The 14,446-nt window shown below is 47.6% G+C and overlaps 1 protein-coding gene across 4 annotated transcripts in view; it reads right to left on the reverse strand.

Moving 5' to 3' along the window:
- LOC139753455 (uncharacterized) overlaps window positions 1-14,446 on the reverse strand; it is a 444,279-nt gene that overhangs the window by 364,605 nt on the left and 65,228 nt on the right. For all 4 annotated transcript variants that reach the window (XM_071669985.1, XM_071669986.1, XM_071669988.1 and 1 more), the window contains exon 2: window positions 2,267-3,539. In XM_071669985.1, coding sequence (XP_071526086.1) covers window positions 2,267-3,539 — 1,273 coding nt within the window. The remainder of the gene's footprint in view (window positions 1-2,266; window positions 3,540-14,446) is intronic.

Consider the following 14,446-nt stretch of genomic DNA (forward strand, 5'->3'; position numbering starts at 1 on the left):
TATACCGTGTAGACTGTGGGATGCTCTTCCTCCCTCCCTCCCTCGACCTTTCATCCGGGTAAGGTGCCCCAGCCTATGTTTGGCACAGGTTCCGCGGGCGGTGGGGACCTCCTCATGTCCTGATGCACCATCCCCTCCAGCATAACTCTATGGCTGTTGGCAGTCACCTCTCTCTCTCTCTCTCTCTCTCTCTCTCTCTCTCTCTCTCTCTCTCTCTCTCTCTCTCTCTCCTCCCGTGCTATTTGCCTAGTGTGTGCGCATGTGTGTTTAACTCAAGAGTTGATAACATCATAATAATGTGTGTCCAGTCTGGAATGCTCCATATTTTATTTTTCATTAGCCACAATCAGAAGACCAGGTCAGGTCCCCCCCGACTCTAAACCTCCAGGACCGCTAGAGAGAGAAAAGGGGCGCCCCCTCCCTCCCCTGGCCGCGCCCTCTCGCCTGCCCCGCCCTTCCTGAACATCGTCTGCTCCACACCGGGGGAATTATACCTTCCATCCCACCCTCCTCCTGCAGCCTCCTTCCGCACGTCAGGCAACCCTTAACTGGGGATGCGGGTCCCATTGCTCACTATTGCAGCATATCTGAGCATGTCTGACACGAAGCATGAGTGATGACGCGGGAATATCGAGATCACCAACCGAGTCTCCACTTGGCCTAGAAAACACCACAAAAGCTTACCTTCAAAACCGGGTGGAGGATGGGGGGAAAATGGAGTCCTCTGGGCGATCCACTTACCTGTTGTTGTTCGCCTTTGCACAACTCGTCAAGTATCAATTTTGCAACACAAGAATTATGGCGCTGAGGGGCAGGCACACAACATGACATCGAGTAACGAGGAGGGCATTTGTGATCATCGTACTTAAGGTGTTAAAAGTCGTCGTACATGAGGTGTAAAGTCTACGTACACGAGGGGTGAGCGAGACATTAGTTCTCAATGCATTCACACTTGGTATATACATCAGATAATACACAGTGCAAGGCATACAACTGTGATTGCAGTGTCCAGGATGCAGTGATGAGTAGTGTGTTCAAGATACGGTAATGAACAGTGTCCAGAGTACACTGATGAGTAACAGTGTCACAGGATAACAGCAATGAAGAATGTCCAGGGTACAGCAATAAATACAGTGTCCAGGATACACTAATCAATACATCGTCCTGGAAGAAAAAAAAAACTGCATGCCATGTCCTTAATACAACATTAGCAAGAGCTTGACACAAGACACTCCTCATGTATTACATAAGACGCACCCGAGGCATGTACAGCAAGACAAGAGTATTTAAACTTTTACATTACCCACACACACACACACACACACACACACACACGGCTGGGTGTAGTGTGCATGATAAACCAGTTACGTGTATCGAAATTATGATCGGGGGATCATTACGAAAATTGGCGTGATGGAGGAGTGATAAGGAGGAGGGGGGCCTCGGTTCCAACCTAGGTTACCGGGGCAGACCTTACCCCTCACCCTCACCACCACACTGCTGCTGTTGCTATTGTCAGTCGTCGGGTGGGAGGGAGCAGGTGATGAGTGCTTCAGGGGGTTGTCGGGTAGCATCTCTCGTTCGAGATCAGGTCGAGGTGTGTGTGTGTGTGTGTGTGTGTGTGTGTGTGTGTGTGTGTGTGTGTGTGTGTGTTGGTGTTTTACTCCAGGGAGGGAAGGGAAGGGGGAGGGGGGTTAGGTGGAAGGGATTGGAGGTCTCTCGCTGCCGCTACCCTCCCCTCCAGCTCTAGATGCTATCACGCCTACACATACACGCACACGTACACACGCTATAGACACACACACACACACACACACACACACACACACACACACACGCATACATACCTCCTCACTCACGTCTCGATGCTATCGAGCGCGCACACACACGCATACATACACGTTCCGGTACGCACATATGCACGCTCAGCATGTTGGATACGGCACGCCAACACGAGAGCGTGGCATATGATCCGGGGTTACCTACGGCCTCCCCACAGTTACAGGTCACGTTAGCACTACAAAGGGTCACAGTACAACTAGGGTCAGAGTAACGTTGAACAGCAGCTACGGAGGTCAGAGGAACAGCAGCAGTAACTATAAAGGTCGAAGGAACAACCACAGTAGCTATAGAGGTCATGGAGAACTGAAGTAGCAACGCTTGAACAAGAACAGAGAGAACAGTAACGAGGGAGGGTGGTGCAGAGAGAACAGTGAGGAGGGAGAGTGGCGCAGGGAGAACACTGAGGAGGGAGGGTGGTACTTACATGTGAGGTACAGGACGGCAGCCAGAGCACCCAGGACCAGCAGCAGGAGCACCACCACCGCCGTTAACACCACGCATGCCCGTCGACCCCCGCCCTCCCCGCGCATGAACTTCACCTTCCACGCTCGAAAGAGACCCTGCCGCTTCAGCTTTGCGGGCGTGGGCGTCGTTCCGCCCTTCCCATGCCGTGCGGAGGAGCGTAGGGTCGGTGCGGTGGTGTGAGCGGGCGTGGGCGGGGTGTGGGCGGCTTCTCGTGCCAATAGGGCGGATACAGTAGGCAGGGTTGACGAAGAGGTGGAGTTCCCGCAGGAGTCCGTTCGGACGAGATACTTGGCAGGGGTGCTCGCCGCCGACGCCGCCCGCAGCGACGCCCGCGTGTTATTGTAGCCCAGCGTTGGCGTGCCGGGACCCCCTTCCCGCGGGTACAGGTGCGGCTGAGCGTAGATGGGTTCCGTGCTGGAGTAGTCGCTGCCCCCGTAGTGATAGTCGGGCCTGTGGTCCAGCGCAGGGTCCAACCGGTGATCTCGGGGGTCCATGTGGTGTTCGCGAGGGTCCATATGGTGTTCGCGGGGGTCCATGTGGTGTTCGCGAGGGTCCATATGGTGTTCGCGGGGGTCCATGTGGTGTTCGCGGGGGTCCATGTGGTGTTCGCGGGGGTCGAGGCGATGTTCGCGAAGGTCCATATTATGTTCGCGCGGGTCCATATGGTGCTCGCGCGATTCTAGACGATGTTCGCGTGGGTCCATAGTGTGTTCGCGGGGGTCTAGACGGTGTTCGCGAGGATCCATATGTTCGCGGAGGTCCATCTGCTCGCGGGGTTCCCGGTGATCGCGATGCTCTAAGTGGTGGTCGCGATGGTCGAGGTGGTCGCCGCGGTGGCCAGGACACTGGTAGACGTGGTCGTGGTCGCGCGGCGCCTGGCAGGAGTACATGGGCTCGCCGTGGGCCACGTGGGCGTGCGGGGCGAGGTGGGCGGGGCAAAGGGGCGGCAGCGATGGGTCCGGATAGAGGCTGGTGGTGTGGCCCGTCGGAACCCCGGACACCTGCACTACCGTCCCCGGCAGGACGTTCCCAGGCACACCCGTCACGCCCAGCACGCGGCCGCTGTGGACGTGGGCGACGTGCTGGGGGACGCCCACGCCCCTTGGGGTGTGGGTGTGGGCGTGGTGGATGGTGGGGAGGTGGTGTGATCGCCGCTGGGACATGTTGCGTGGGGTCCCTCGTGCGCTCTCGTAGACGGACTGGTCGCTGTCTAGGAACGCCGGGTTCTCCATCTGCAAGGTCAGAGGAAGTCGTATTAGTCACTGCAGGTATGAGCGCAGGGAGCAGGTGGGACGGGAAGCCCCCTCCTCCTCCTCTCCGCACCCTTCAGTGGTCGCTGCCACGCTATACTAAACACCTGTCATGTCCTACGTAAGACGCCGCGGCATCACTGAGCCACTGGCTGAGACGCCTGTATGAACTTAACATCGAGGACCAACATGGACGCTGTGATTACCCATATGAACGCCTGCCACGCACATACTGGATATTTCAAGAGTCCAAGCGGACATTACGACGCTCTAATGCGTGTCGCAACGGCCAAGTGGGCAATTCGAAGTCCATATGAACACTGCGTCGCCCATATGGACATTAGGTAAGCCAAATGGACACTGCGATACCCACCAGAAGGCGCGCACACACACACTGCGTCAAAGTACTCCTAAAAGCTCATTTACAAACATAAAATATGGACATTAATATGTTTACAAAATAATTCACACACACACACACACACACACACACACACACATTCCGGCACAGTATCACCACAGAAACTCCTTCTGTCCCGAGTTCCAACCACCCCAACAAACAAAACTATCAACGATCGTCATTACCCAACTCTCATAACTCCTCCACAATCCACGTCAGGTTGACGACTGTCCTGGGGAATCGGAGTCTGCATAAAAGCGATTCCATAACCTTCCGAGGAAGGACCACTCCCTTTAGTGCTCGGGCAGCAACGGCGGACCACTGGACCCACCAGGCCTTACGGCTTCCTCCTTCAAGACGGTTCCTTAAGGAATTATCTGCAAGTACCACTTAAACCCGCAATCAGGGTTTAGTTAAAAGGATGACGGGTTTAACTCGAGTAAGTGAACGGTTTAGCGTATCGTTTTGCCGGAGCTGGAGGAGGAGGAGAAAGAGGTGGAGGAGGGTTTCAATGGTTCTCAAGTGGGTTCATCGGGCGTAATGAAGGGTTTAAAGCGCTTTGTACTTCGCACACCCGACGCAAAATTTGCAACAGCCACTCGGGATTAAGTTCGCACGATCAAGGGTTAACGAGGGTGCAAGACTGGAGCTTCTATTCACGTTCCCTTCCAATGAAGATCCCAAATCATCCTAATTACATATCATCATCGTTAACATAAATCACCATCAATAACACGAACGACTTCGACTACCCAAACCTATCATAGAACTTCAGTTATCATCACTATCATTGCCAACCATAATAACTACAATATAAAGAAAATGGAGATTAAACATTTACTCCAATACCTGATACACTTGATTCTCACACACCACTACGAGGTAAAGATTCCATCAGCTGAAGAGATAATGACACTTAAGACCCCAAAGTCAACATTCTCTCTGAGGGCACTCCAATACGCCACTTCCCCCTTCCGATACTCAACTCCCCTCCAACACTCTACTCCCCTTCAACACTCACGGCACACCGCGTCACCCCGATAACACACACACACACACACACACACACACACACACCTACAAACTCCTTTTTTTTTTTTTAATAGGATGGTTAGGAGAGAGAGAGAGAGAGAGAGAGAGAGAGAGAGAGAGAGAGAGAGAGAGAGAGTGGGTGAGGGGAGGTAAAGTGGGAGTGGTGGAGGGTGAGGACAGAAGATGGCAGTTGAGAGTAAAGATGCACTCGTGCGGTGTGGGGTTGATTCTTTCAACTGCACTCAATCCTGCGACCACCCTCACCAGCCAGCCTCTCTCTCTCTCTCTCTCTCTCTCTCTCTCTCTCTCTCTCTCTCTCTCTCTCTCTCTCTCTCTCTCTCTTCAGGAATCTTTTCCACTCTCTATCTCTACCCCAAGGTCATCTTTAAACCCTTCCTCCCCACTTCATTCTCGTTCTTCCCCTCTCATCCTCTCTCTCGTGTATCCTTCAATCTTATCTACTACACCCCCTACCCCAACCTTCAACTCCCTTGTCCCCTCCCTTCCCTGAGAGTGTGTGTGTGTGTGTGTGTGTGTGTGTGTGTGTGTGTGTGTAAATGGCCATCATTCTTACTACAGTTTCAAAGATCTTCCTGGTACGCAACACCAGGGCGACTTGCGCGTCATTACCCCTTAGGACCGGGGGGAGGTTACTCCAGCCAGCCGACGTGGTTGTGGTGTGGGCTTAACGTTCTCTTTAACGATACCGTGATAAAAATGAAATAAGATTTACGCATGAAAAGTCTAAATAATGAAAGATTTGTATTCATAGGTTTCAAAGACCCATGATCAGGGCGATAAAAGCCCATAACCCATTAAAAAAAAGGGGGGATCCACGATTAGGATGTTAAGTCACCCTTTAAACCCTTTAAAACGCCATTAAGGGTGATAATTACTTTTTTCTTCCCCTGGCAGTGTCAAGTGGCACCTACGACCACGCCTGGCTCCATCTTCAGGGACTGATTAGGGCCTGGGTGAAGGTGGTTGTATTCAGGGCCCTCAGCAAGGAAGGAGGGGGTTATTTAAGGGGTCTGGGCAAGAGGGGTGTACTTTCTTACATTTCGTAATGAAGATGGAGATGCGACGGGCCCGGCCTCCCCGCTAGGCAGTACACAGTGTACCACACATACGAGCGCAGTTATTCCAAGATGTCTACAAAGTGAATAGAGAGCTAAAAGCGTTTTGGGACCATTAGGAAAGAGATGAATAGTCGAGCCATATCTGGTCAGCATACACAAGAATATATATATATATATATATATATATATATATATATATATATATATATATATATATATATATATATATATATATATATATATGCGGACTTTTGATCGTGACTGGAGCCTTCCGCGCGCACACACACACACACACACACACACACACACACACACACACACACACACACAACTGCCAAATGCAAATAAATATTTTTTGTATATCAATACCCAAGGTATTTCGTTGAGTCTTTGTCTCCAGTGTCAAGGGAAATGTACTCTGATCTATCTATCTATCTATCTATCTATCTATCTATCTATCTATCTATCTATCTATATATATATATATATATATATATATATATATATATATATATATATGCCCAGGGCAGATAAATGTCCCACCCCCTCACCCTCCTATTTTTATTTCGTCGTTCGAATTTTAATGGACCAAGGATCATTTAGTCTAATTTCTGCTCTAAAAGTCAAGGTGGAATTAACAAGATGGCTCCACTACAAGATAGATTAGGTGAGGCATTTGCATCCCCTTGTGCACGTCGCCATTACGAGTTTGTTTCCTTGGCCATTTCGTTGATACGAACGTTTATTTCGCGCGTGTTCAACGTGCTGAAAGAACGTTTTTACTTCGCGCGGGTTGAACGTGTTGGAATTGTATTCTATTTTGTTCCCTTATTCATATAATTCGTCATAGGCGTTCTCTATAGGAAAGTGGAATTGTCTTTTCTTTTTTTCTTCTCTGAACTTCCACGGAACCTTACTTTACCTTCAGTAGAACTGACTGGCGATTTCTGCATCCTGGAACCCAAGCACATGTGAATTTATGGGTTTTCTTGACGTTTATTCCAACTGGGGTTATGTTTTATTTATATATATATATATATATATATATATATATATATATATATATATATATATATATATATATATATATATATATATTCCTATGAGTCCACGGGGAAAATGAAATACGATAAGTTCCCAAGTTCACTTTCGTGTAATAATCACATCATCTTCGTGGTATATCAACTGACTGTTATATTTCTCTCTTGTGTCTCCCCTGATGATGTGATTATTTCGCGAAACTTATCGTGTTTCATTTTCCCCGTGGACTCATATGAATATACTTGAAAACGCGCAAAATTGTGATCCTTTCCAATATATGTGTGTGTGTGTGTGTGTGTGTGTGTGTGTGTACAGGAGTGCGTGAGTAGCTGGCGTATGCAAATGAGGGTGTCACACCTCCCAATCTGCCAATCAGGTGTTTGTTCCGGCCAAGAGGCAGGTGAGAATGTCGGGTCTCGGGGCGGTCTCTTGTTTGTACCCGGTGTTTGCTCTGTCTGCTTCCCCGGCCTTGTTTGTTTGCCCACAGGGCCTTGTTTGTTAACATGTCGCCGATAACCTGGGCACGTTTGTCGAAGGCCAGGCCTTGTTTGCCCTCGCGGGGTCTTACGTTTCGTAAAATTGGTGATCGATACCTTTCGTTAAATCAAAATTCGTGTATTTTCACGACACTGTTCGTGGCATTTCATACAATGTTACTGACTCTCTGAATGACTTCGTTGACTCATTTCTTTACATCCTTACTTTAATGATAAGAGAAAAATCAATATCAAGTCTAATGAATACATTGATTTAATAGTTATATATATATATATATATATATATATATATATATATATATATATATATATATATATATATATATATATATATATATATAAATATATATATATATATTTTTTTTTTTTTTTCAAACTATTCGCCATTTCCCGCGTTAGCGAGGTAGCGTTAATAACAGAAGACTGGGCCTTTTTTGGAATATCCTCACCTGGCACCCTCTGTTCCTTCTTTTGGAAAAAAAAAAAAAAAAAAAAAACGAGAGGGGAGGATTTCCAGCCCCCCGCTCCCTCCCCTTTTAGTCGCCTTCTACGACACGCAGGGAATACGTGGGAAGTATTCTTAATCCCCTATCCCCTATCTACGAGCTATAGGGAAAGCTACGTGACCCACACGAAACACCATCACGAGTTGATGAAGACTCTTAACGACGTACAAAGACGAGATGACGAGAGAGAGAGAGAGAGAGAGAGAGAGAGAGAGAGAGAGAGAGAGAGAGAGAGAGAGAGAGAGAGAGAGAGAGAGAGATCCTGGTCTCCTGACCTAAACATAAAGATTGTTCTTTTCCCCCCCCCGCCCCATACTGGCCCCGGGGATACACTCCTTGCTCTCTGGTGCAGTCGGTGTTGCTATGGTTACACTGTGACGCTGGTCATGGTCATCACTGTGTAGAGTTCTTCCCTGTGGAGGGTGAGTAAGAGTGGGTCACTGGTATGTCTCAGAGTTCCTGAAGTTGTTGTTCAGGTCGACATGGCTGTGTTAAGGGGTTAGCCCTGGCTATGTTGTACTGTGGGTCCTGACCATGCTGTGGAGTTCATCATGGTTATATTGCACAGGTCGTCATTGCTATGTTGCAGAGATCGCGAAAGGTATATATATATATATATATATATATATATATATATATATATATATATATATATATATATATATATATATTTTTTTTTTTTATACTTTGTCGCTGTCTCCCGCGTTTGCGAGGTAGCGCAAGGAAACAGACGAAAGAAATGCCCCCCCCCCCATACACATGTATATACATACGTCCACACACGCAAATATACATACCTCCACAGCTTTCCATGGTTTACCCCAGACGCTTCACATGCCTTGATTCAATCCACTGACAGCACGTCAACCCCGGTATACCACATCGCTCCAATTCACTCTATTCCTTGCCCTCCTTTCACCCTCCTGCATGCTCAGGCCCCGATCACACAAAATCTTCTTCATTCCATCTTTCCACCTCCAATTTGGTCTCCCTCTTCTCCTTGCTCCCTCCACCTCCGACACATATATCCTCTTGGTCAATCTTTCCTCACTCATCCTCTCCATGTGCCCAAACCACTTCAAAACACCCTCTTCTGCTCTCTCAACCACACTCTTTTTATTTCCACACATCTCTCTTACCCTTACGTTACTCACTCGATCAAACCACCTCACACCACACATTGTCCTCAAACATCTCATTTCCAGCACATCCATCCTCCTGCGCACAACTCTATCCATAGCCCACGCCTCGCAACCATACAACATTGTTGGAACCACTATTCCTTCAAACATACCCATTTTTGCTTTCCGAGATAATGTTCTCGACTTCCACACATTCTTCAAGGCCCCCAGAATTTTCGCCCCCTCCCCCACCCTATGATCCACTTCCGCTTCCATGGTTCCATCCGCTGCCAGATCAACTCCCAGATATCTAAAACACTTCACTTCCTCCAGTTTTTCTCCATTCAAACTCACCTCCCAATTGACTTGACCCTCAACCCTACTGTACCTAATAACCTTGCTCTTATTCATATTTACTCTTAACTTTCTTCTTCCACACACTTTACCAAACTCAGTCACCAGCTTCTGCAGTTTCTCACATGAATCAGCCACCAGCGCTGTATCATCAGCGAACAACAACTGACTCACTTCCCAAGCTCTCTCATCCCCAACAGACTTCATACTTGCCCCTCTTTCCAAAACTCTTGCATTTACCTCCCTAACAACCCCATCCATAAACAAATTAAACAACCATGGAGACATCACACACCCCTGCCGCAAACCTACATTCACTGAGAACCAATCACTTTCCTCTCTTCCTACACGTACACATGCCTTACATAGCTGAGTAAGTCCTGTTACCAACACATGCTGTATGACTGACAATCAACACCAGACTGGTTCTCCTGAACTGAGAAAAACTAATTTGTTAGTTAAAAAAAAAATGAATAAAAGAATGGTCGTCATAAATCAAAAGAACATAAAACTTTACAACAAATGCTTCCTCAGGTATGACTTCAACGAACTGTTTCTTTAAGTTTGTGAAAATATATATATATATATATATATATATATATATATATATATATATATATATATATATATATATATATATATATATAACGATACAATGCATGTTGCTACAGCAGCAAAGAAGTCCCTCTCCTCTTGTAAGATACATTAACATTTTTGAAATTTTAAATCGGGACGGGTGAGGTAAAACGTTTGTTTGCTCAAAATCAGCTGATCTGTGGCTCTCGCAACGTTTGTTTACTGAAACCGCCGATCACTGGCTTCGAAGAGCATTAGGGGAAACGTTCCTGGTGTTTTTAAGATCAATATTCGCTTTATAGGGCTAGTGGAAGTGCAAATTCAACGCAATGTGCTTAAATTCCTTGATAATGTGTATGTGGTAACCGAAAATGAGCTACATTTCCTGATAAATCCGGAACAGATTAGAAAAAAAAAAATACGAAGCCGGCGAAAAAAAAAAATGCTTAAATGTCGACACGTAAAGCGCTTACATAAATATTACACAATGAAGAGAACGCCCTCAATGACCTTTACAAAATTTAATTAAGCAATTACCCTGGGAATTCTCGCATAACTTGTACACAGGCGGAACCAAAATCTATGGAAACCTGTTTCTGCTACACCAACTTCTAGCAGTGCTACATCTAGCACTTCCCTTACATATCCTAGCACAAAACACACATTGTGTTACCTCATTTTGCCGCAATGCAATACACTCAATAAAACAAACAATATCTAACACTTAACTTCGTTGGCCAGCTGTTGCCACACACAAAAAAAAAAAGGGAGGAAAAAGAATACAATCTACCAGTTACTGAGAAGACAAGGGACGAGTCCGATCCGACCGTTCTCATACGTCAGGCAGACAAGCGTGGGCTGCTCGATATCACTTATCGTACGGCCGGAAGGAGACGCAGGAAATGCGTTAGCTGGCTGGCGGGCAACGCGGTGTCTGTGTGTGTGTTTGTGTGTTGCGGGAGGCAGGTCAGCTGGAGCAGGAACCACTCACTATCCTCCCCCTCCCCCTACCAACACACCACCGAGTCCTGGATAAGAAACTAACGTGTCTAATGGAAAAGCGGGGTATTACTACCGGGAATGGAGGTGACATAATGGAAGAACAGAGTAGCTCTGATCGGAGTTTGTTTTTTTTTTTTTGGAGGGGAAGGGGTATATGGGGTTCTGGAATGATCAATGGGAAGGCTTGCCAACCTCTTCCTCCTTCTCCTCCTCCTCATCCTCTCCCCCCAAATCAACCTCCCTGGCTCCCTGACGTTGTAGGAGTAACAAAACATCTCTGTATGGTAAAGGGATATATATATATATATATATATATATATATATATATATATATATATATATATATATATATATATATATATATATATATATATATTCAAATCTGCATCAGTGTGTGGACGGTGGTTGAATATTATAAACAAACACGTCCGACGTATTAAAGCTCTGCACTTAGCGTCGTCTGTTCGTTTGAATACGTTTATAGCTGATCCACCTCAATTGCGGTTCCCAGCCAATTTCCCCGGGTATTGAGGCTGTCATTAAACGTCTATTATTGTTTTCCACGGGTTTTACCTTATGTTCAATTAACTTTCGCTGACATTCACCGTCTCCATTCACAGACACGGGAGTGAGGAAGAGGCGGGTCGGGTGGTAACTGTGCCTGCTTGTCAGAGGGTAACACACACACACACACACACACACACACACACACACACACACACACACACACACACACACACACCATTATTTTTCGCTCAAAGTAAATCAAAATGATTCCAGATTATCCTCAAACATCCGTCCATTACCGACGGTGTCGATCGACATGATGTGTCGCCCCGGCGCCACTACACACAAATTATTCCCATCACCCTCTTGCCCGGGGCTCCATGGACGGAGGTGCGCATGTCTTACATACATTTTTCGGTCATGTAATACGAATGACGTATAATTCTTTCCTCCAACTCTCCTCATCTCAACAGGACAGGAAGGAACCACTCAGCCGGAGCCAGCCAGAGTTCCCCCGACTCAAAAATTCTTTCAAAGATGGAAGCAAGGGCGGCCGCGACCCACGCCCCCGCCCAAAGCTGTGCGTGTGTGTGTGTGTGGTGCGTGCGGGGTTGGGTGTGGACTTCTTCGCCCCAACGCCCGCAGACTCCGCACTCACCCTCAGCCCCTGTCCCTCACTCTTGGCCCTCTTAGTTTATTCTCATCCTTATCAAGCCCTTGTCTTCCCCCCACAGCCCACACACTCAGACCCATCCCTCACCCTAACCTCTCTCTCTCTCTCTCTCTCTCTCTCTCTCTCTCTCTCTCTCTCTCTCTCTCTCTCTTGCAAACCAAACCCAGAAGTTTCCTATCGGCACCACCTCACCACTCCCCTTGCCAGTGGTCAGCCATGACATACACATCAGTGGATGGCTAGCCTATCCTCGCTACTGACATCCCCCTTTTTCCTCCACAACCCTCCATCCAGCGGGCGGACACGGCCTTCAGTGGCGGAGTGTCCCTGACGAGGCCAGAGTATTGTATATAAGGTAGGGGAACCCCGGGCAGACCTCCCATCCTTCCTCCTCTATCCACTGACAGTCCAAGCCTCTTCCGCTCTGTGTCTACGGGTGCTGGATGGGTGTCTGGGAGGCTGAATGAATGTCCCACACCCGGCTGCTGGACGGGTGTGTGTGTGTGTGTGTGTGTGTGTGTGTGTGTGTGTGTGTGTGTGTGTGTGTGTGTGTGTGTGTGTGAGTGTGTGTGTGTGGAGCGGGGTGAAGGGGAGGGGGGTGACTACTCGCGTTCTGGTCTCAATGTCCCCTCGCCCGTCACCCACCCGTCAGGAGACGACCTGCGCGACACACACACACACACACATTCACACACACATACACACACATTCCTCTGTCGCCACCCACGTCAGGGAGGAAACAAATCGGACGGTGGCGGATAATTCTGGAGCTACACTGAGCCGTATCGGGCGAGAGAGAGAGAGAGAGAGAGAGAGAGAGAGAGAGAGAGAGAGAGAGAGAGAGAGAGAGAGAGAGACGTATGTATCCTCAAGAGAAAAAGGGACCGCGGGTGTGTGTGTGTGTGTGTGTGTGTGTGTGTGTGTGTGTGTGTGTGTGTGTGTGTGTGTGTGTGTGTGTGTGTGTGTGTGTAAAAGGAAACTTCCCCCTAGGGCGTCAAGCCCGCGTTAAGAGGGAGGGTTGGGTGGGCTGGTGTGTGTGTGTGTGTGTGTGTGTGACTGGCTAAGGTCGCCCCGGTTTAAGTGTTGGTCTCAGTTCTTGCCCACGGAATGCTCATGTAAATACCCGTACACGGAGAGGTCACTCCTGGCAGAAAACCATTTAATAATAACTTCAAAATCAGATCCAATATTGTGTATGCCACATAAAAAAAGAAACTAACTAAAACTACGAGAATTTCTCAAAAGACAAGAAGAAAATAAAAAGGCGTCATCGACACGTCCCTAATCGACGAGAAAAATATAAGTGGGCAACTCTCTCTCTCTCTCTCTCTCTCTCTCTCTCTCTCTCTCTCTCTCTCTCTCTCTCTCAAGTCAGGTCATGTGAGGTCGGCTGGTGTTTCCGGTCAACAGCGTCCGTGGACAAATTGGGTCTAACCGACCCTCCTCCAAGATAGGCATCGGACAAGCTACCCTCCTCTCACACACACACACACACACACACACAGAGAGAGAGAGAGAGAGAGAGAGAGAGAGAGAGAGAGAGAGAGAGAGAGAGAGAGAGAGAGAGAGAGAGAGAGAGAGAGTGCAAAATTTATGTCCTCTATGAGGAAACATCGTGCCTTTAATCTCAACCACAACTTTCTCCAAAAATCAAGTGCCTCTTCAACTCACCAACATTTGTTCCATTTTCTACTTCATAAGCCAAACAATAACAGCTACTCGGGCCTTAACTACGTTCCTAATATATATATATATATATATATATATATATATATATATATATATATATATATATATACTTATGGAAAAGTCATGGTTAATATAATCGTAAGAGCGACTCTACTTATTTCGTAAACAATGGTGGCGTAAATTCACGGAATCATTTCCTAAAGAGTCCCGGTTCGCGAGGCAGTCCGTCCTGTTGGAACCCCCACCAGGAGAAGGCACGGAGCCCAATATGGCCTAACTCCATCAGGTCCCCAATATGGCCTCCGCCGCCACTATGGCCTTAACTCAGCCGCCTGGATATATATACAGGGGGGGGGGGGGACACCGCTGCTCGGTATCGTAAGCTGCCTCCATAAACCACAAACTTTTTTTC

The sequence above is a fragment of the Panulirus ornatus genome, chromosome 14, assembly GCF_036320965.1.
Source record: "Panulirus ornatus isolate Po-2019 chromosome 14, ASM3632096v1, whole genome shotgun sequence".
Lineage (NCBI taxonomy): Eukaryota > Metazoa > Arthropoda > Malacostraca > Decapoda > Palinuridae > Panulirus > Panulirus ornatus.